General features: G+C 47.5%; 1 protein-coding gene across 8 annotated transcripts in view; it reads right to left on the bottom strand.

The window, feature by feature from the left end:
- Nucleotides 1-20,504, bottom strand: part of MEGF11 (multiple EGF like domains 11) — a 362,683-nt gene that overhangs the window by 205,137 nt on the left and 137,042 nt on the right. For all 8 annotated transcript variants that reach the window (XM_054565250.1, XM_054565252.1, XM_054565251.1 and 5 more), the window contains exon 4: nt 16,975-17,075. In XM_054565250.1, coding sequence (XP_054421225.1) covers nt 16,975-17,075 — 101 coding nt within the window. The remainder of the gene's footprint in view (nt 1-16,974; nt 17,076-20,504) is intronic.

The raw sequence follows: 20,504 nt of genomic DNA, 5'->3' as shown, positions 1-20,504 counted from the left end.
ACAACAAATGCTGCTTAGTGCCCCGGGAATGTGGAGCCCCTCCAACCAACACTGTCACATTAGGCACCAGATGGCACTGGACTTTGGGGCTGAAGACCTCAGCTAGACTCAAACCCTGCAGACCTTGCAGCCCCAGCCTGGATCTTGCCTCTGGTGTTTCCATGCAGAGAGGCAATTAAAAAGGAGGGTATGCTCTGATTAGAAAAAGACAAAGGCAGCTGCTGCCACAAAGCCACAGAGTTTGTCCTGGGACTTGTCCCTGCCCCATGGATATAGACAGGAGCCCAGAAGAGCAAGGGGAAAGCAAGGCGAGGGGGGAGAGAGAGGCAGACAGAGGAGAGAAAGCAGGTCCCGCTCAGTCTCCCTGTGCAAGGCCTGGCCCAGTCCTTCTTGCCTCCACAGAATCAAACCGGCTGGTAGTGCTTTATGTAAGTCCATTGTACAAAAACAAGATTAAAAGAGACAGGCAGAACAAAGCATCAGTCTTCCTAACAAAGGCCCCTCCACTTAGTAAATTAGGAGCTCTTTCTACCTGACACACTTTTAAAGGGAAATCTTCAATTACCGTGTGCTGCTGGGTCGAGCAACAAAAGGTCTGTCCAGTGACTTGATTCTCAAAGCCCTGAGCGGGCATTGAAATGGTTTTATGTAATAGAGATACTAATCTAGTCCATATAATTTTGAGAATCCTTTATGGAGGACTGAAGTGCGTTTGAGCCCTGCGGCTGTTTCAAAGAGATTTTCTGCAGCTTATGCATTTACCTTGCCAAAAGCTTAGCTGAGCAAACAAACAGAGTCCTCTAAATCACACTCACTGCTGATTTACTATCAGGCCTCTGCAATTTGTTTGGTGGACAGAACCTGGGGACAAATAGAGGCTGAAGCCAGGGTCCCTCTGGTCCCTCTGCCTGGCCACACGAAAGGGATGGGGGCTGCCTTTTGGTTGGGGCACCTCTGGCTCCCAGATTGGGGACTTTCCCTGTCCTCACTATCAGGCTCAGCCCGGGGAGCCAGAGGGGCAATTCTTTGTCTAGCCAGGGGCAGGAGGCGGTGTCCCAGCTTTTGCCATTGGTTCAGCTCTGCCTCCATCCGGGGAATGAGATGAATGGTGTTATTGGCTCCCCCTTCCCACCCCATCCAAAGCAAAGGTGGGATTCTGGCTTCCTCGGTGTTAATTTGGTCTCACTGGCTGCTTGAAAAGGAGAAGAAAGAGAAGTGGGAAAGGATGAAGAAGAAGGTGACTCAGGAGAACCTAGGGAGGTACAAACACACAAACTCTAAGTTCATAGCATAACTCAGCACATGGGTTACGGCCACCCTCTTCAAGGGCAGATGTGTAACAAACACATACACCAAGTTAACACACGGAGAACACACATGTAAGAGAGGCATTCTTCACACATAGCAAAACCTAGCAGTCATGAGTATACCTGTGCATATGTATTAATAAAAGCTGACACTTCCACAGCACTTACCATGTGCTTGGTTTACATACACTCACTTATTTAATCCTCCCAACAACCCCACACAGACAGTACAATTGCTATCCCATTTTCCAGTTGAGTAAACTAAGGCACTGAGAAGCCAAGTAATTTTCCCACAGTCACATAGGCAGTAGGCAACAGTCTGGCTCAAGAGTGTATGCTCTTGACCTTCATGTTGTCTGGCACAACATGCTGCACAGGCACCCCTATTGTGGGCTGGGAGCAGACATGTGAACTCACAATGCTGTCCACATATACACATACACACAGCCAGACGCTCAAGCTGAGATGCCCCTGTCTCGGAGGTCCAGATACACCACATCTGCAGATCAAATGAGACCCAGGCACTCCAGTTCAGTCCAAGTCTAGGACTGGGGAGAAGGGTACTATTAACCATTAAAATATTAAAATACTTCTGTTCTGGCTGGTAGGTGGTTGCCTCCCCTGCCCTTCTCCTAGCACCTACAGGGTTAACCCCAAGCTCCACAGGAGGCCTCCAGGGTCTTATTTTGTCCAAACCTGCTGGTAGGAGTGCCAAACCTATAGCAGTTAAATATTTTCATTCTTACCCCCAGGTACAGGCAGTTGGATGTGTACCTGCAACAGAGTGAGGGGACCTGGCTCTCAGGCCCTCCATGAATCTTAGCCAATGCCTGGCCAGCACAGTATGGGGGGTGTCCAACTCCCCCCCCCCCCCATCATTTCAACAGGCAGCTGATGAGAGCTCTTCAAAGGTAAGAACACTGAAGTGGCCATTGGGAGGCAGAGGAGGCTCTGAGTCATCATTTTCACACTCACTAAAGCCACTCGGCTTCCCTTAGTTGAAGAGCCAGCATTAGAGCAGACTTGGCGACTGGAGTGTTTATCATCTGCAAAACCCCATTAATAGCCACTTTCTGAAACCTATCTGCTACAAAGGCCAGGAGCCAGGAGGGAAGACGGAGCCTGACAAACCAGGAGGCACTGCGCAGGGAACTTCACTGTCTTGACTCAGCTCCAACCCAGAGGGCTGGCCTCCCAGGATCTGAGGCAGTGGTGTCAGTCCCCACAGAGGCCCAAAGCAGGGTCCCCAGACTCTTCACACACATGTCCCATGGAATGCAGACACCAGAACTCTGGGAGGGGCTGTGGGAACCCAAAGGGCAAGGGGGAGTGGAGACAAGGGTCCTATCTGAGGCAGGCCACCCTCCATTCTGGGGTCTCAGTGCCTGCCCAGAGACGCCTCCTTTGGGTATCCTGTGAGGCTATACAGGGAAAGCCAGCCTACATGTCTCCCTAGTCAACCAGGTTGCACAAAGCTTGTATCCCTGCCGGGCCCTGTGCTGAGCACTGGAGGTACAGGGTGCCCCGCAGCCTGCGCCCTTAAGCAGCTCACTGTCCAGGGAGAGGGAGAGTGAAGAGGCTGACAATTATAAGGGTGACAGAGGTGAAAGGGGCTCAGATCAGGCCTCGGGGGGGAAGAGGGAGGTGTTGGATGGGCTTCCTGTGTGGTGAGGTGGGAATGTGAGGCATATGCAGAAAGAGCAAGGAGGCCAGCATGGAAGAGGAAGACTGGGAGGAGACGGGTCAAAGAATCAGCTGGGGCCAGGCCATGCGTGGCTTGCAGCAGAGTGAGAACATCAGAGAAGCAGTGAACATCCAGTAAGGACCAGAAATCAGAAGACATTACATAGATGTTGAGAGAGTTCAGGAGACAGGAAGTCTTTGGGACGTTTCTATAAAGAAATGGAGAGTTAGGCTGGGCACAGGTCAGCTCCTTCACCCCAGACACCTAGCAAGGGGGCTTTCATAATGCCTGACTGCTCTGACACTCATAAAGGCTTCTCCTCAGAGGCTGCCCAGTCCAGATAGCAGAAGTTTAATTACAGCTGCAGCTGGTAATTAAGAAGCAGTGCCTAGATTCTTTCACAGCTGTGTCAGCACCCTGGACCCTGCTGGCATCATCTGCAGGCGGGGGAAAGGCCTAGCTTGGAAGTTTAGGGCTAGGCCAGGGGACGCAGCCGGCTAGACCCCAGGCCTTCTCTGCCCCTGTGACCAAGGTGCCTGAGCACAAATGTCCATGGCTCATCCATCCCGGCACACACCTCTGAACTTGTGTTTCAGCTCTTCACAGTCCTCCATGCTGCTGTGCCCGGAGCGACGGCTCCCAGACAGCACTGCGGGCAAGCCGCTGGCTGCTGAAACCCTTCAAAGACCTCATGAGACTGTCCAGGCTCCTTAGTGTGGTACTGAGGGTTCAGCCCCAGCCCCACCCCTTCTTTCTCCTCCATTTTTCCTGCACGCCAGCCACAGTGACCTGCTGGCCGTCTCCTGATCCTGCCTGCACTTGCCCACCTCTCTATGTCCCCTCTGCCAGAAAATGCCCTCCCTTGCCCTGGCCAGGTGGCTCAGTTGGTTGGAGAATCGTTCCGTACACTAAAAGGCTGCGGGTTCCGTCTCCGGTCAGGGCACATACCTGGGTTGCGGGTTCGATTCCCAGTTGGACGCATGTGGGAAGCAGCCCCTCTCCCTTGTCTCTCTAAAATCAGAGGCTATAACCTTGGGTGAGGATTAAGGAAGGAAGAAAATGCCCTCCCTCACAAAAGTAATACAAATAGTAGTGGCTAACAGTTACCGAGTTCTTACTATGTGCCAGGTCCTGTACCAAACACTTTCTGTGGTAACTCATTACAGCCCAAAGGGGTAGGTATACAATACAGCCCCATCTTCTGTTACAGATGCGAAAACCAAAGTAGAGAAAGGTGAAGTAACGTGCTCAGGGTCACACAGGGAAGGAGGGGCCTTCACACTGGTGCTCTGTCTTAGCCATTGCCCCTCTCTTGTCCTTGCAAGTTCCTACTCACCATTTAGGCTCAGCTCAAAACTAACCTCCTTCAAGGAGTCTTCTTTGATTCTGGCTAAGGTGGCAATTATGGAACCCAAAACCACTCTTCCTCCTAATCCTCACCTACAGAAGAAAAGAGACTCTAACTAGGTTGCTAATCCAGGACACTAGGTTAAACATCCTTTACAGAACAGATGGGCAAACCATGGGCTGATATGAGTTTGATACTGTTGAAGACTTTTGGGCCACCATATCCAATTGTCTAGTCATTTAATGGCTATGACTACTCACTTTTTAAGGGTAGTATTAAGCCTATGTGGGAAGATGAGAAAAGCAAACGAGGAGGACAATGGCTAATTATTAAGTTGGCAAAAAAAAGCCCATTTAATTTTTTCTGTCAAATAAAAGACACATTTTTCATTTTCACCAATAACTTTATTGATTTGGATATTTTGAGTATGTCACCTGTCTCCTGCTATTGGCTTCTAGTGAGTAGAGGCCAAGGGTGTGGCTAAACATCCTCCAGTGCCTAAGACAGCCCCACATCAAAGAATTATTTGGCCAAAATAGCAATAGTATCAAGAAACTACACAAACCACTTTTGACATGCTTGATCAGTCACACCACCTTCTCCATACACTGCATGAATCTTTTTTGTGTTTCAGTTGCTACCTTCACCATGTCCTTGGGGAGCTGAGCCAAAACCTCTTCAAAAGCAAAGTGAACTGCATTTAAATTTGATTTTCATCTAAATGTTGCTAAGATATAAGAGAAGTCTCGAGACTCCTGGTCAAGATGGCAGAGTAGATAAACGTGGTACTCACCTTCTCCCACAACCACATCAAAATTACAACTAACCTACATAACAACCATCATTCAAAACTGCCTGAAATCTGGCTGAATGGAAGACCTGTAACTAGGAAATTAAAGAAGTCACATCAAGAGTGATAGAAGGGGCAGAAACTCAGAACAGGCTATTCCCACACCCGTGTGTGGAAGATAAAAAATTGGGAGGGATATCTTGGCTATCGAGGTACACCCTGTGGTGCAAGACATCTGAGCCCCACACCAGGCCCCCCAGCCCAGAACTCCAGTGCCAGGAAGAAAAGGTGCCATAACTTCTGTTGTAAAAACCAATAGGGATTGAGGCTGAGGAATATGGAGGGCTTCTAGAGTCCCAGGAAGTTCCTCATAAAGGTCCACACATGGACTTACTCAGGCTCACTCCCTCTGGCAGCAATTTGAAAGGTACCAGAGGCATTTGTGGAGGAACTGAATTGTCCAGCATCAAGGCGAGAGCTGGGGAGGGAGCTTTCTCCCAGACAGAAGTGCTGGCAGAGGCCATTGCTCCTTTTCTGAGCCCTCCCCCCAGAGAGTTGGCAGGTAGGCACCATATCTGAGTCTCCATCAACCTGTCTCACACTGTCTTCCCCTGGTGACTCCCTGAGGCTCCAGCCTACCCAAGTTCCAGGCTCACCCAAAGCTTCCAGTGGCTTTTCCGTATGAATAGCCTGTTGCAACTCATACTTCAGGTTTTCCTAAAATCTCTCAAACAAGCAGCATCTGGCCTCAGTGCTAAACGACCCCATGCCCAGCACTAGCAGCCGCCGGCCTTGGTTTATAGCTGGACCTTGCCTGGGCACTTCCAAGCCCAGCACAAGTATCAGCCACCTACAGATCACTTTGTAGCTAATACTAGGTGTCCCTAGGCAAAACACAGGCTGTGGCTGGCACAGGCCTGGACCTTCCACAAGGTCCCAGGGCTAGTGCACCAGGTGGAAAGCTTCATCCACATAGAAGCACCACTCTAACCACCTCCTCAAGCAACACACTCAAGGGGCAGACTCAGAGGGCACCAGAGCCCTGTTGAAGTAAGTCCTGCTCTGTGGGGTGGGCTCCTCTACAGCTGATCCTCCACAGTGGTCAGATGCTTGGCAGTAAATCCCACCCATTGATGTACCAACAGCAATCAAGGCTCAACAACAAGAAGAAGGTGTATACAGCCCACACAAGGCATACCCCAGCTTGGGCTGTGCCACTGGACTCTGCAGAACACCTACTACATTAGGCCATGTTACCAAGCCTATATACATAGCAGCTCTACCTAATATTTGGAGACTGCCAAAATGAGGAGACAAAGAAATATGTCCCAAATGAAAGAACAGAACAACAACAACAAAAAAGACCTAAACAAAATAGAGACAAGCAATCTACTGCATGCAGTGTTCAAAACACTGGTTATAGGGTTGCTAAATGAACTTAGTGAGAAAAACAATAGCATTAAAAAAGACCGGTCAGAAATGGAGGATACACTAGCTGAAATAAAAAATAGTTTACAGGGAATCAACAGTAGAGATGATGAAGACAAGGACCAAATCAGCAATTTGGAATATAAAGAAGCAAAAAACAACCAATCAGAACTGCAAGAAAAAAAAAGAATTAAAAAAATGAAGATAGTGTAAGAAGCCTCTGGGACGACTTCAAGTGTATCAACATTTGCATCATGAGGGTGCTGGAAGGAGAAGAGAGAGAACAAGAAATTGAAAATCTATTTGAAAAAATAATGACAGAAAATTTCCTAACCCAAAGAAGGAAATAGACATACAAGTCCAGGAAGCACAGAGAGTCCCAAACAAGATGAACCCAAGAGATTCACAGCAAAACACATTGTAATTAAAATGCAAAAGTTTAAAGAAAAGAGAGAATCTTAAAAGTCGCAAAAGAAAAGCTGCCAGTTACTTACCAGGAAGCTCACATAGGACTGTCAGCTGATTTCTCAAAAGAAACTTTGCAGGCCAAAAGGAATTGGCAAGAAATATTCAAAGTGATGAAAAGCAAGGACCTAGCACCAAGATTACTCTGCCCAACAAAAGCTCTCATTTAAAATGGAAGAACACGTAAAGTTCTTCCCAGACAAAGAAAAGCTAAAGGAGTTCATTACCCCCAGACCAGTATTATATGAAATGTTAAAGAGTCTTCTTTAAGAAAAAGAAAAAAAATCAAAAATATTATCAATAAAATGGCAATGAATAAATATTATCAATGATTGAATCTAAAAAATGAAATAAATGAACAAGCAGTACAGAAACAGACTCATAGATACAGAGAACATTTTGATGGTTGCCAGCTGGGAGGTGGGTTGGAAGGATGAGTGAAAAGGTGAAGGAATTAAGAAGTACAAATTAGTTGTCACAGAATAGTCATGGGGAAGTAAAGCACAGCATAGGGAATACAGTCAATATTATTCTAATAACTTTGTATGGTGTCAGATGGGCCAAGATTTATCAGGGTGATCATTTAGTAAGTTGTGTATTGTCTAATCACTGGGGTGTACATCTGAAACTAATATAATGATGTATGTCACCTGCAATTGAAAAATAAACATAATTTTTTTTAAAAAGTCTCATTTGCCTGTCTTACACTTCTGTGTTCATTTTTTTTAATTTAATTTTGGCTAGAGTGTCCACTTACAATAAAAAAATTACCGTGCACATTGTCCCCAGAGTCCATAAATGTGTTCCTGGTCCACTGTGTAATAGCTTAGAAGAATTACCATTACAAACACATTTTACCCCTCCACAACTTTAAAAAAGAACCCGCGTTTCTATACCTCACAGGAAGAGAATTCTGTTTATGTTCCATTGTATGCAGGAGCACATTTCGCTAGTTTGAAAGAATATGATGCATACAGTTTTCTAGCAATTTTGTTTCTTTTACAGCATTGTCTTTGCTGCACTCTTGCTGATGGCTGCTAGATTTTAATTTATTTGTTTCCTTGCTTGATAACATTAGTGACTCTGATTTCACTTTTTCATTTGCTTGTTTTTTTCCTCATGTAACAATTGTGAAGGATCCAGGAATATGACACAAAGGTGGAATACTCGTAAACATTAATTTGGGGCATTCTTTGGTAATTTTTTTTTTTTGTAACTACAAAGCTTTGCTACAAATGTATGCATTTCTTTCAAATCAGTGATCTATATGTCATTTCCTAAAATAACTGTGGATTATAAAAAATGTAACATCATAATTGCATTCCTAATTAGAATTAGTATGTCTGTTTTTGCATCTTTATACTGTATTTTAAGACTTTGTATGACTTAGTTTATTTTTCTTTGGTTAAAAAAAATGGCTCAAGTAGAAAAGTAGTCTCTTTCATATTAAGACAGTACACAAAACTATAAATAGAATGTGTAAGTGAAAAATTAAAAAACCCACATTTCTCCCTGTAGACCAAGTGCTTTTTATTCATCTATCCCCAGGACTCAGCAGTGCCTTCAGGGCATAGTCATCTAATAAATGTTGATGAATGGATGGTCAGACAGAAGAATGGATGTTGTTCTATGCAGCAAAGCTCAGCACCAGGTGTTGGTGACCCAAGTGACAGCATCAGCACTGTTTCTGGTGATGGCAGCAGGCAGGATTCCCTGGGGACCTCCTAGACAAAACCCACAGCTCTGCACCCGTACACACAGCAATCTCCCACTTGCTACCTTGATTCTGGCACCTATAGGGACCTACCGTAGTGACATTTTGAAATTAAACCAGTTTATCTTCAGTTTCTTCCCCTCCCTACAAACCTCTACATCTGCCTCCTTGTCTGACCCCACTTCTCTCTTCTGGCCGCAGGTCCATCCAGCTGAGAAAAACGCACTGCAGGAGGGGGAAGTACAAGAGGGGAAGTTGCTCTGGTCTCAATTCCTGGGCTGTACTTATCCATGTGGACAAGTCATTTAGTGCCACCTGCATCTGGGTCCTCTGCTGTCCAAGGACAGTAATAGTAATACCACTTCTCCAGTCTGTGAAGAACAAATGATACACTATACGGGAAAGTGCTGGGTAAACCACCAGATGTCACACTACTGTTTTATTATTGTTGCTGGATGTTAGCAATCAGTCCAAGAAAGCACTGGAATCAATGTCACAGGATCTGGTTATAAGGCTCTTCCATCACTCATTATAAAATGGGCAATTCCAGTGACACATGCTGATATAGGTCCCACCTACTACAAAAATGCTCCCAAAATACAGGGTCCAGCACAAATAATGTCCCTTTTTTATTACAAAATCTTTTATTACAAAATAATATGCAAGTAATCCTGTAACATAACAATATCACACTCAAGCATACCATATGACATTTTAAAATGTGTAAATGTTCAAATTAAAAGTATAAACTATTACACCCATTTTATTACCCTACCAACCACATTACTTCTGCCAGACCCTGTATAATACAGATATTTTTAAACTCTATCGCTGAGCTCTAATGACAGAAAGGAAAATCCCTAGTAGGTTTCTAGGAGTTACAGAAGGTCAGATGCTGAAGCAAAAGTGGTCCAGGCAACACCAGACCTGGCTAGTTTCTGCCCTTCACCCCCAGCCCAGGCTCGGAGCCCGGGGTTTAACACCCACATAGGGGCAGACCTGGCCTTGGAAGTTACCAGCTCCATGTAGATGAAACTTGAAAATGCTGCCCACCAGCTAGGGAAGAAACAAGGGATTCTGGATGAGGAAAAAAGTCTCCTACAAGAAACAAAAAACCAGGAACAGCGGATGGAAAGTGACAGCTTAATGGGCATGGATCTCCTTTAAAGGTGATGAAAATGTTTTAGAACTAGATAGAGGTCATGGTGGCACAAAACTGTGACTGCACCAAATGTCACTAAATTGTACACTTCCAAATGGTTACTATTATGTTATATGAATTTCACTTCATTTAAACAAAAACAAAAAAAACCTAAGGTCTTCATCACACACAGCATGGACTCCCAAATCAAGTTAACAAAGACTGGTAATGAGCCAGTGGAAACTATTAGTGTGCCTAATAAGAAAATGCACAACTAGTGTGTGCAGAGGGCTCTTGCTCAACCCAGGGCACGGGGAACGGGAGGGAGGGGCAGGGGAGACTAAAGAGTTCACAGGAAAAACACATTACAACCTCCATGAGGACACAATCCACAGCAAAGGAGAATCCACAAACAGGAAAACTGATACTCTAGGAATTTGAGCTAATAGAACTAGATAACTCAAGGACAGAACTGTTTCAAAGAGACTATAAAAGTAATATATTTAAAATAATTAAAGCAATAAAAGGATTAGAATTCATAATAAAAGAATAGGACGTTGCAGAAAACAACATGCAGATCTGATAAAAAAAAAAAAAAACCCAATAGAACTCCTAGAAACAAAACTTATCACTGAAATTAAGACCTCAACAGACAGGTTAATTAGCAGAGCTAAAGGATTTGAAAAATGGATTGAGGACCATGTCCAAGATGCAACATGGAGAGATAACGAAATGAAAAATGAGAGCCTGGGAGAGGCGGAGGATGGAGTATGAAAAGTCCAACATTTTGGAGCTCCAAGATGAAAGAATCGAGAGAATGAAGGAAAGGAGATATTTGAAGAGAGATGGCTGAGAATTTTCCAGGAGTGATAAAGGACATGAATCCTTAGCTTAAGGAAGACGTATGCCTCTGAACAACAAACACTGTGAATAAAAATAATTCCACACACGGACACATCCTAGGGAAACTGCAGGGCACCTCAATGACAAAGTCCACACAATGGAAAAACATCCTCAAACTACTCAAAGAAAATGACTGAAAAGCTAGAATTTCATAGGCAGCTCAACCTGCCTTTGAGAGTACGGCAAAAAAAAAAAAAAAAAAAAAAAAGACATTTTCAGACAAGTGAAGCATAAGAGAGCTGGTTGCCTGTAGACTCTCCCAGAAGGAACTACTAAAGAGACCCTTCAAGGAGAATGAAACCAAATCGAGAAGGAAGAAGTGAGACACAAGAAGAGATGAGGAGTAAAGAAATCAGTAAACATAAGTTAAATTTAAATTTAAGTGATAGTTGACTATATAAAACCACCACAATTATAAAAGAGGGCTTCCTAAACCCCCAAAATGGCATGAGGGATTCAATGGAGTTAGATCTTAACCACCTTCAGGTTCCCCCACTACAGCCAGCCCCCCAGGTCTTCCATTGCTGGACGCCCCAGCCCTCCTCGCCCCCGTGAAGACTGACCCCACTGGGCCAGAGCAGTCCCTCTTCCTGGCCAACCTGACCAGGTGCCCGCGTATGCTGAGCACCCCCACACACATACCCAAACCACAGCCCAGCCAGGCCCATCAGCCGTGTACCCGCAGCTTCTGGCTAATCCTCCGCTTGCGGGCATGGATGAACACTACACTGCAGGAGGCATGTGCTGGCATTCCAAGCAGCCACTGAAAAGGCCAGAAGACACCACCTGGAACTTCAGGGGAGTTACCTCACCATGGGGGAAACTCTGACCAAGGGGAATAGGAGAGGAGACAGGAGGATTGGGCAGGCAAATCCTCCTCCTTGCTGGCTACTCTGAGACCTGCTTGCTCCCTGTTGCTCATCAGGAGAAGCCCTGAATACCAAGGGGGTGCACCTGCTATGCAACCTGCTGAGCTTTTTGCAATTCACTTGGTCAGCACAGGAGCCCTCCTTTTGAATAAGGAAGACCAGTGGCTTTCACAGTGTGGTTCCCAATCCAGAGGCATGAGTATCACCTGGGATGTTGTTAGAAATGCAAACTCTCCAGCCCCAACTCCAAATCTTCAGAACTAAGACTCCAAGGCTGGGGCCCAGGACTCTGTGGTAAGAAGTCCTCCTGATGATTCTGATATTAGATTAGCAGGTGCTCAATAAGACGTTTGAATGGACTGTGATTTGTGTTCCTGTGGCATCTGTGTGGAATGTATGATAAGCATTACCACTGCTCACTAAATACTCTGGCCCTCTCCTCAACACCAGCCAGAGCTCTCTTCTCTCTGCCATGGCAACAAACAAAACTGTAGAGAGCTGCTGCTTCCTTAGCCAGGGTCCTGAGGTGAGGGGGAGAAGGAGCAGGCCATGGCTAGCCCACAATGGACATGTAATATGAATAAGAAACAAAACTATTGTTTTTAGCCACTGGGGTTTGGTTGCTGTTTGTTAATGCAGCATAATCCAGCCCCATCCAGTCTAATGTGGGCTAATATTTTCCTTTCTTTTTTTCAATCCTCACCGGAAGACATGTTTATTAATTTGAGAGAGAGAGGAAGAGAGGGAAAGAGGAAGGGAGAGAGAGAGAAATAGCGATGTGAGAGAGAAACATGAATCCGTTGCCTCTTGTATGCACCCCGAATGGGGATCAAACCCATAACCTTTTGGTGCATGGGACAAAGCTCCAACCAACTGTGCGACCCAGCCAGGGTTGGGCTAATATTCTCAAGGAACAGAGCTTTGCAAAATGCCTCAAACCCCTGCCATGTGACTTAAAATGAGCTCTGTCTGCAGAGGTAAGGATGCCGACTGCCCTATCCCACAAGAAAGGAGAAAGAAAGAAGGAAATGTGTTTGTGCCCAGTGAGCTCAGGAAATATCTGATGCTGATCAACCAAGAAGGAACAGGCCTTGGCTTGTCTGTGGATAATGGGAGGGTGTGGGGAGCTCTGGTGTGTATGGCTCTAGAAGCGCTGCCAATGGTGGCAATTCTGGGGCAGGGGAAATGGTAGAAAGAGAAAAACAGTGCCACCTGCATCTGCATCAAGCTTTGTTTTCCAGGACACCGTCACTCATTGTTTCATCTTTCTTCCCTCCCCACACAGAGATGATCCATTCTATACCCAGTGGGACCAGAGAGGCAAAGGCACTTGCCCAAGATTGCACAGCAAGTTATTGGTAAAGTCAGCCAAGGCTTTCTCACTCTATGGCCAGAGTCCCTCTACTGTGTGCTGAGAAACAAGGCTCCAGGAAGCTGGTCGATGTCCCCACGCCCCTTCCCAGAGCACAGGTGATGTTTCTGTGCAGGGTCCTGAGGACTCTCAACACTGGATAAGTTCTCACCAGGTCCTGGTGAACTTGGAGGTCCTCTGGCCTCTGGAAGGTGGAGAGGGAGGAGTCGAGGGGCGGGGGCTGCAGGGATTCAGCCCCTGAATGCTCCCAGGTTTACAAGCTTCTCATCTGGCACCAGTATCCTGGGCATGACCCTGCACCCTCTCACCACCATTTCTCCCTCTGACACGTTCTGCAAACCTGGGTCTCCATTCTCTCATGGACAGGGGCCAGAGCCCACAGGCGGCCGACACCCACCTGTTATGGTTGAATTGTGTCCTCCCTCAAATTCCTAAAAAAAACCCTGGAACCCCCAAATGAGACCTTATTTGGAGATAGGTCTCACAGAGGTAATCAAGTTCAAATGAGGTCATTAGGCTGAGCCCCGATCCAATATGACTGGTATCCCTATAAATGGGGGAAGTTTGAGGACTGACACCCATAGCGGGAGAATGCTGTGCGGAGAACAGTTACATCGCCACAAGGTAAAGGACCTCCAGGAGCCGGGAGAGGGGACTGAACAGATCTTCTGCCACAACCCCCAGAAGGAACCAACCCTGCCAACGCTGCGACCTCAGACTTCTAGACTCCAGAACTGAGACAGTAAACTCCTGCTGTTTATTAAGCCACTCAGGCTGTGGTGCTCTGTAAGAGCAGGCCTAGGAAATTAGCAGTTGCCTCACCCAGCCAGCCTCACCCTCGCCTTCTCCCAGCGCGGACCTGCCCACTGTGGTCAGGCCATCCAGCCCAAACTCCACAGAGTGCCCCCCGCACCGCCGCCCCTGTCCTCCAAGGGATCACAGGTCATCCTCTCCTGCCTGAGTCTGTCTGGTCTGTCTAGCCTTTCTCACATTCCTCTCCCGGCTGTTATCTAATGATTTCGTGTACACCAGACTTGCCCTCCCAACAAGACTGTAGGTTCCATGAGGGCAGGGGCTACTTCTGACACTGCCCGCCAGCGGCGCAGTGCTGTGGGTGGGCCGCAGCAGGCCTTTAATAACTGCTAGGTTGAAACACCCAGGGCATCCCCCTTCGCCCTTCTACGTGTAGCCGATTTCTCATTAACACTTGGTAAGTGGGTGTGGCTAAAAAGATAGCCTCTCCTCTTTACCCTGCCCTACTTTATAAAGATGCCTGTCAAAACAGCTATATCGCTCTGTTGCAGGTATTTCTGTGCCAGACCACCTCCTTCCACTACGCTGCAAGCTCCTCCAGGCTGCAACCACCTCTCAGTTGCATGTATATCCCCTGCGTTTGCCTAATGGCAAGCAGCAAGTGTAAGCTGAATGGAGAAACATGAGCATATGGCAGAAGCTACTTACCATGGGTCCAAAGACCCAGTAAGAGTTTCAAAGGATCCATGAACCCCTGAAACTGTGTGCAAAGGGTCACGTGTACATGTAGGTTTGTATATGCAGTGTGCATTTCCCCAGAAAGAGGGTCTGTGGATCTCTGAGAAATTATAACAACAGCTAAGACTAAAAATGGTAAGTCCAAAGCCATGGAGAAGGGAGCTGAAATTTATTAAGCCCTTACTCTCTGCCTGGTGATTCATGAGTGGAGACTGAGTTCAGAGAGATCATGTCTTGCCTGTTCCAAGTGGTTCAGAGCAGACTCTGGAACTAGACAGTCTAGGTTCAAGTTCCAGTTCTGGCCGAGTTACAGAATGATTAAGTATATAGACCAAAATCACACAGCTAAAAAGTGGTGATCTTGGTCAAGTTACTTAATTGCTCCATGACTCAGCTTCCCCACCTATAAATGGGGAGAGAGAAGGGTCCCTACCTCATAGGACTGTTGTGAGAAGCGGGCACGTTGATGGATGTAAAGGGATCAGAACGGTGCCTGGCATGTGGTGCGGACTCTGCAGATGATGAGGAGGAGGATAAAGAGGAAGAAGCTGGGAGTGACAGAGCCGAGATCCGCCCCGGGCCTATGCGACTCCGGCCTCTCTCCATCATCACCGCCCGCACCCACCATGCCACAACGCCCCGTCTCACTGCGGCAACTCTCCTGTTCCCTCTTAGGAAAGGCCTTCGGTCCTGAAAGTGGCTTTTCGAGCTTGGCTTCCTCGGAGGACTGGCCTGTGGCCACCAGCTCGGCAGGCAGTGCCTGGTGGTTACATAAGGAGGAGGTGGCAGTTTATGAGCTGGCTTCCCAGCCAGCAAGACCAAGCTGGTGCAATCAGGACAGTGAGCGCTTCTGCCCTGCTCTTCATTTTCCAAGAGCTTGACCAACACTCATGAATGGAAATTAGGAAGTGAAGGCACTCATCTGCTCCTGAAGCCCCGCGCTGGTGTCCAAACTCCTTTATGGTTTCCCCGAGCCCATCCCTGGGTGCCCTAAGCTCGAAAGGGCTGCTCACGCCCATCCTGCTTGGGCCTTATGACTCCGGCATCCCACCGCCGGCCTGCCCCTCACTCCGCTCCAGGCAAACAGAACAGCAGCGGTAAAGCCTTGGTCCTGACCTCACTTCTACACGCGGGTCCCCACAGTAACCCCATCCCAGGTGAGGCCCAGCCCAGTCCTCTGCACTGCGTTTTGAGTTTGCTTTGGGTGAGTATCTTTGTATTTTTCCTGAAAAACCATCAGTATTGACCCCCTTTGCTGGAGCATTTTTCATTCATTCCTGTAATGCAATTAGAATTGAATTTCTCCAGCATTAGGGGATATATAACAACAGTTGGGGAAAATTGTCATTTCATTCCCAACATCAACACGCCCACTCTGCCCAAATTCCCTCTCTGGTGCTAGCTCACTCTACCCACCCAGATGGCAAGGAGAATACTAACAAGGAAAATCACTCTTCAAATCTGCCTCCAAATGCAGAGGCAGAAGCTGTGGGGGCAGATTCTTCTCTCAGCAATTAAACGGGGGCCTCCCCACTTCTCTGACAGTCCCCTGCAGTTGAGGGAATATTCTAATGTCCACTAGAAAGCCTCAGACTGGTCCCACTCCACCAGTCAGAGGTGAGTGGGGGAAGAGTCCATTAGACTGTAACAGGGCCCTAAGCCAGTCTCCCGGGGAGGTCCGGCGACTTGCCCAAAACCACATGCCTAGGAAGCCAAGACCAAACCCCTGACCTGCAGGCTCTTACTCTGGGTGTCCCCCACTGCACCACACTGCCCGCACCCAGAGGGCCCGTGGCTGCTGGCACATCAGCCCATCTCTCTGGGGACACCAAGGCTTCAGTTTCCTAAGCCACTGCAGACAAAAAGGGGAAGAAGTAACAAGTGTCTTTCATGAACCCACTTTTTCTTTGATGTGTTCCAATCCTTTCTGGAAACCCTCCCACTTCCTGGAACAGGTCCCTTGTGATGTCTTACTCTTGCCACTCTCCTTCTAGGTACCCTGATCTTGCCATCCAATAATCCAGCCTGCCTTCCTTCCTCTCATCCATCGTCTGTTCATCTCTCCATTCATTTATCCATTCAGTTCCTCTCCCATCCAACAAAGCCTTGAGCACCTGCTATGGCCTCAGCTCTGTGACAAGCACTCAGCACTTTTTCCCACTGCTCCCCAGGGCACCCACTCCAGAAGCATCCATGTCTCTCCTGACCCCTTCAGAGCCTAGACCTGACTTGCTTCCAACTCTCTTAGGGAGCTGACCTGATAGACGATTATGTGCTAACATATTTGCATTAGACCCATTGTTCCCTCCAAACTGGCAGCAGGCAGGGACTTCTGGAGTCCTTGGGTTAGCTGAGACCTGTGGTCCCAAGTCTGGATGACAGCTCTACCCCTCTTCCCCTCGGACCCCCCTTCCTGCCCTCCCATCCCCACTGAGGCCAGAACAGAGGCAGCCCCTACATACGTATGCAGAAGTCTCCGTTCTCGTAGTAGCCAGGGCAGCACTGGGACCTTCGCCGGTACATGGTCCGGAGGCCACGCCGATAGGCTGTCTTATAGCTGATCCTAAGGCACAAGGGAGAAAGCCACTTGAAAGTATTGAAAATCAATCACTCCTGTTAGAATGATATTTGTGTTAAGCTATATCCAGGATGCCATTCAATAATTACTTTAAAATGCACAGTGGCTTCGAATATGAAGGAACACAGTAAAGAACAATCGGTGGCAGGACCTGGGCTGTTGTGGTACAGAATGACACAGTGTTTGTTACACCTGCGGACTTTTCCCCAATCTCTTCAGAATGATACTTAGAAGGGCTGCAGAAGATACTGTCTGAACTGACACTGTGGAGAGTAACTGGGGACTTTTTAAAACTTCTGGACCCTGGGCTGGAGGGGTCCAAGGGGTGACTTGGATGGGACAGGGATTCTGAGAGTTTCTATGTCTACTGCCACCATCCCAACAAGCAGATTGCTTATGGCCCCCTGGAAATCGGTCCACCGACTTGGAGAAGTGAAGCACAGTCTCCAAAGGACCCTCTGAGTCCGACTCAGCCCCAGAGGCAGGTTAATCTCTCCCACACCAAAATTAACACCTCCTGGGGATGAGCTTCATAGGCCATCTCTGGGAAGGCTCAGACCCAAATCTGGCTCTGCAGAGGGGGGAAGCTAAGGCCCAGAGAACCGAGAAAATTCGGGACTGGGAGTCGAAGACCTGGGTTCCAGTCTTTACGCTGACATGGGTATTGAGACTTTGCCCCGTGCCAGAGTGATTGATAGGCGAAATCTCATTCCATTCCCTCCTTGCTGCAGGGAGCTTCATTATGCCTCTTTATTTTATTGCTTTTTTAGAGTTTTTATTCTTACTTAATTTTATGTACCCCCAGCACCCATTCTGTTCTATGGAAGAGAAAACTAAGATTCAGAGGAGTTGATGACTTGTTCAAGGTCACACAGCTGGACAGTTTTGGAACCAGGATTTGCAAGTCAGTCTAATTTCAAAGCTACTAGGCTTAACCTAGATGCCAGTCCACACAAGGTGGCTTGCTGGGTTTATGGGATGGCCATAAAAACAGAGGAAGGAAAGGGAAACAGATGGTGTGAGGGCTGAGCCCACAAGAGGGAGTCAAAATGGGATATTAATAGGCAAATCCCCTTCCACACACATAGGGTCAAAATGGAGGTGGTCTGAAGTGGCCATCAAGGGTCAGAAAGAGAAAGTAACTTCTCAAGGTCACGTCATGTAACTAGGACTCAACCCCAAGTCCCTCGGCCTTGAAGCCAGAGCTCTCTCACTTCCCCCCCAGCAACTAGAGGGGAGCCTGCCCCGCGGACCCCTCCTCGGGGCAGAGCAGCAGGGGCGGGTCATTGGAGATGCCGACAGCCAGCTTTTCATGGAGGGTCAGGCCAACTTGGGAAGGGAGTCCTGTCATACAGGCTCCCCCGTCCTTAAAGCCCTCGCTTTATGACAAATGACAGTGTGGGACTCTGGGGAAGTCTGTGATATTTGGGAACGTTGTAAACTAAGGTCATTCTACTTTGTCACAAGCCCATGATGAAAGGTAAGCCAACCTCAAAGTGAAGCTATTCTCCCGGCATAGGGAGGCAGCTCCTGGCTATTTCAAGGATGGTATTAGCCTCTCAGATAAGGAACAACTTGGGGTTGACTCTGAAGTCACCCAGCCTATTCCTCCCACCAAACAGGGTTCTCCCCTAGCACTCCAATGGGGTGGTGGTCTTGACATCACTAAAGCCTCACAGGAGAGAGATGTCCCCAATGCTTCTTGCTTTCCCATCCTTGCTTGCTCTCAGTGTTGGGGTGGGAAGCAGGAGAGGGAAGGAGCCAGGGGCCAGGCCGCTGTTGAGAAAATGATACTGTGTTCAAACAAGGCATTCCGCACAGAGGCAGACTGATGGTGCAGCTGTCTGCGTGCACACTCCAGGTCATTGGGAAGGCTGCAAGGCGACTCAATAATTTAGGAAAATAATTCATGTTCCAGGAATGCAGCCTATTTTAATAAGCATCCACTCACTCGCCCTTCCCCAGCAGTGACAGACGGCAGCTCCAACCTCAAGTAACCAACAAAGCCACGCCTCAGAGCAAACTTGGCTCTGGCTCAGAGCCTGACCGGCTCATGGAGGGAGCAGGACTCTATTTCTGCCTCTGCCTTTGACCAGGGCCACAGGCAGCTAACTTGGCATAACTGGGGTGTTGAAGGGGCACTTGGTCCCACCTCCTCATTTCATAGCCGAGGGCTAGAGGAAGGGGATGCAGTAATGGCTGAGTAGCTCCTGTTGGACCAACCCCACTGCAAACAGTTATGCAATCTCGAGAAAATACAAAAAACAACTACCTGAAGGCACTAGAGGGGAGTAAACACTTGGAAGAAGGGAATGACACTGGGCAAGGTTAGTCCAAGGGCAGACCCCAGTCAACAAGAGATACTCCAGGCAGCTAAAATTCAGATAGAAGACATGCAGCCCTGTTGTCTTGAAGAACCACAGGACAAGTCCAGGGTGGACCCAGCAACTAAAAAGTGAAAAGGGAAACCCCAGAAAGAAGAGAGCCACAAGGAGGAAGCCCATATTCTTGGTAAAATCTCTGCCCAAACTTCTGGCCCCTGAATAATGTGCATGGAGAGCAGGTTCCAAGCAGTCCAGGTAAGGCTAAAAATATTAAATTTTCAGGCGCTGGCTGGTGTGGCTCAGTGAACTGAGCACCAGTCTGCAAACCAAAGGGTTGCTGGTACAATTCCCAGTCAGGGCACACACCTGGGTTGCAGGCCAGGTCCCCAGTAGCAGGTCCTTGAGAAGCAACCACACACTGATGTTTCTCTCCCTCTCTCCCTTCCTTCCCCTCTCTCTAAAAATAAATAAATAAATCTTTTTAAAAAAATTAAATTTTCAGAATTTGGAAATTGAGTTCAGCCAAGTTAAAGGACTGCTAAAACAAAAAACAAGCAAGCAAGCAACAACAAATTGATACTCTCTGGGGGAACAAAACAGAATTCTGTCTCCACTGTCTCTGTTGTTCACAATGCCTAGCACACAATTCAAAATTACTAGATATATAAAGATACTAGAAAATATTACCTACATAAGAGAAAAGACAACCAAGGAAGGCCAAGCCCTGAGATGACCCAGCTGCTGGATTAGCAGGCAAGAATCTTAAGTGGTTATCATATCTATGCTCAGTGTCTCACAGGAAGTTACTAGCAAAACCCCAAACAATATCAGGACTTTGGCTTTTCAGTGTAGAGCAAGTTTCCCCATCCACATGCTACTCACCATGATTCCTGCATAAATCCCAAAGATGGACTAGACCCACAAGGAGGAAGCAAAAGAAATCTGGAACCAAGACAGATGCTCAGCAACTAGGGAATGAGCCTTCTAAGTAGCCTCTCACTCAGCCCTCACTAACTCTTCATCTGCTGGTTTTTCAGACCCTCAAGTAATAATGTCACCTTGCCTGGGTCTAATAACTCCATCTTTTCTC

Source organism: Pteronotus mesoamericanus, unplaced genomic scaffold, assembly GCF_021234165.1.
Source record: "Pteronotus mesoamericanus isolate MK-2021 breed Mesoamerican mustached bat unplaced genomic scaffold, CSHL_Meso_final contig_164, whole genome shotgun sequence".
Lineage (NCBI taxonomy): Eukaryota > Metazoa > Chordata > Mammalia > Chiroptera > Mormoopidae > Pteronotus > Pteronotus mesoamericanus.
Note: the sequence above shows the minus strand (reverse complement) of the source record. Positions and strands in the feature narration are given on the sequence as shown.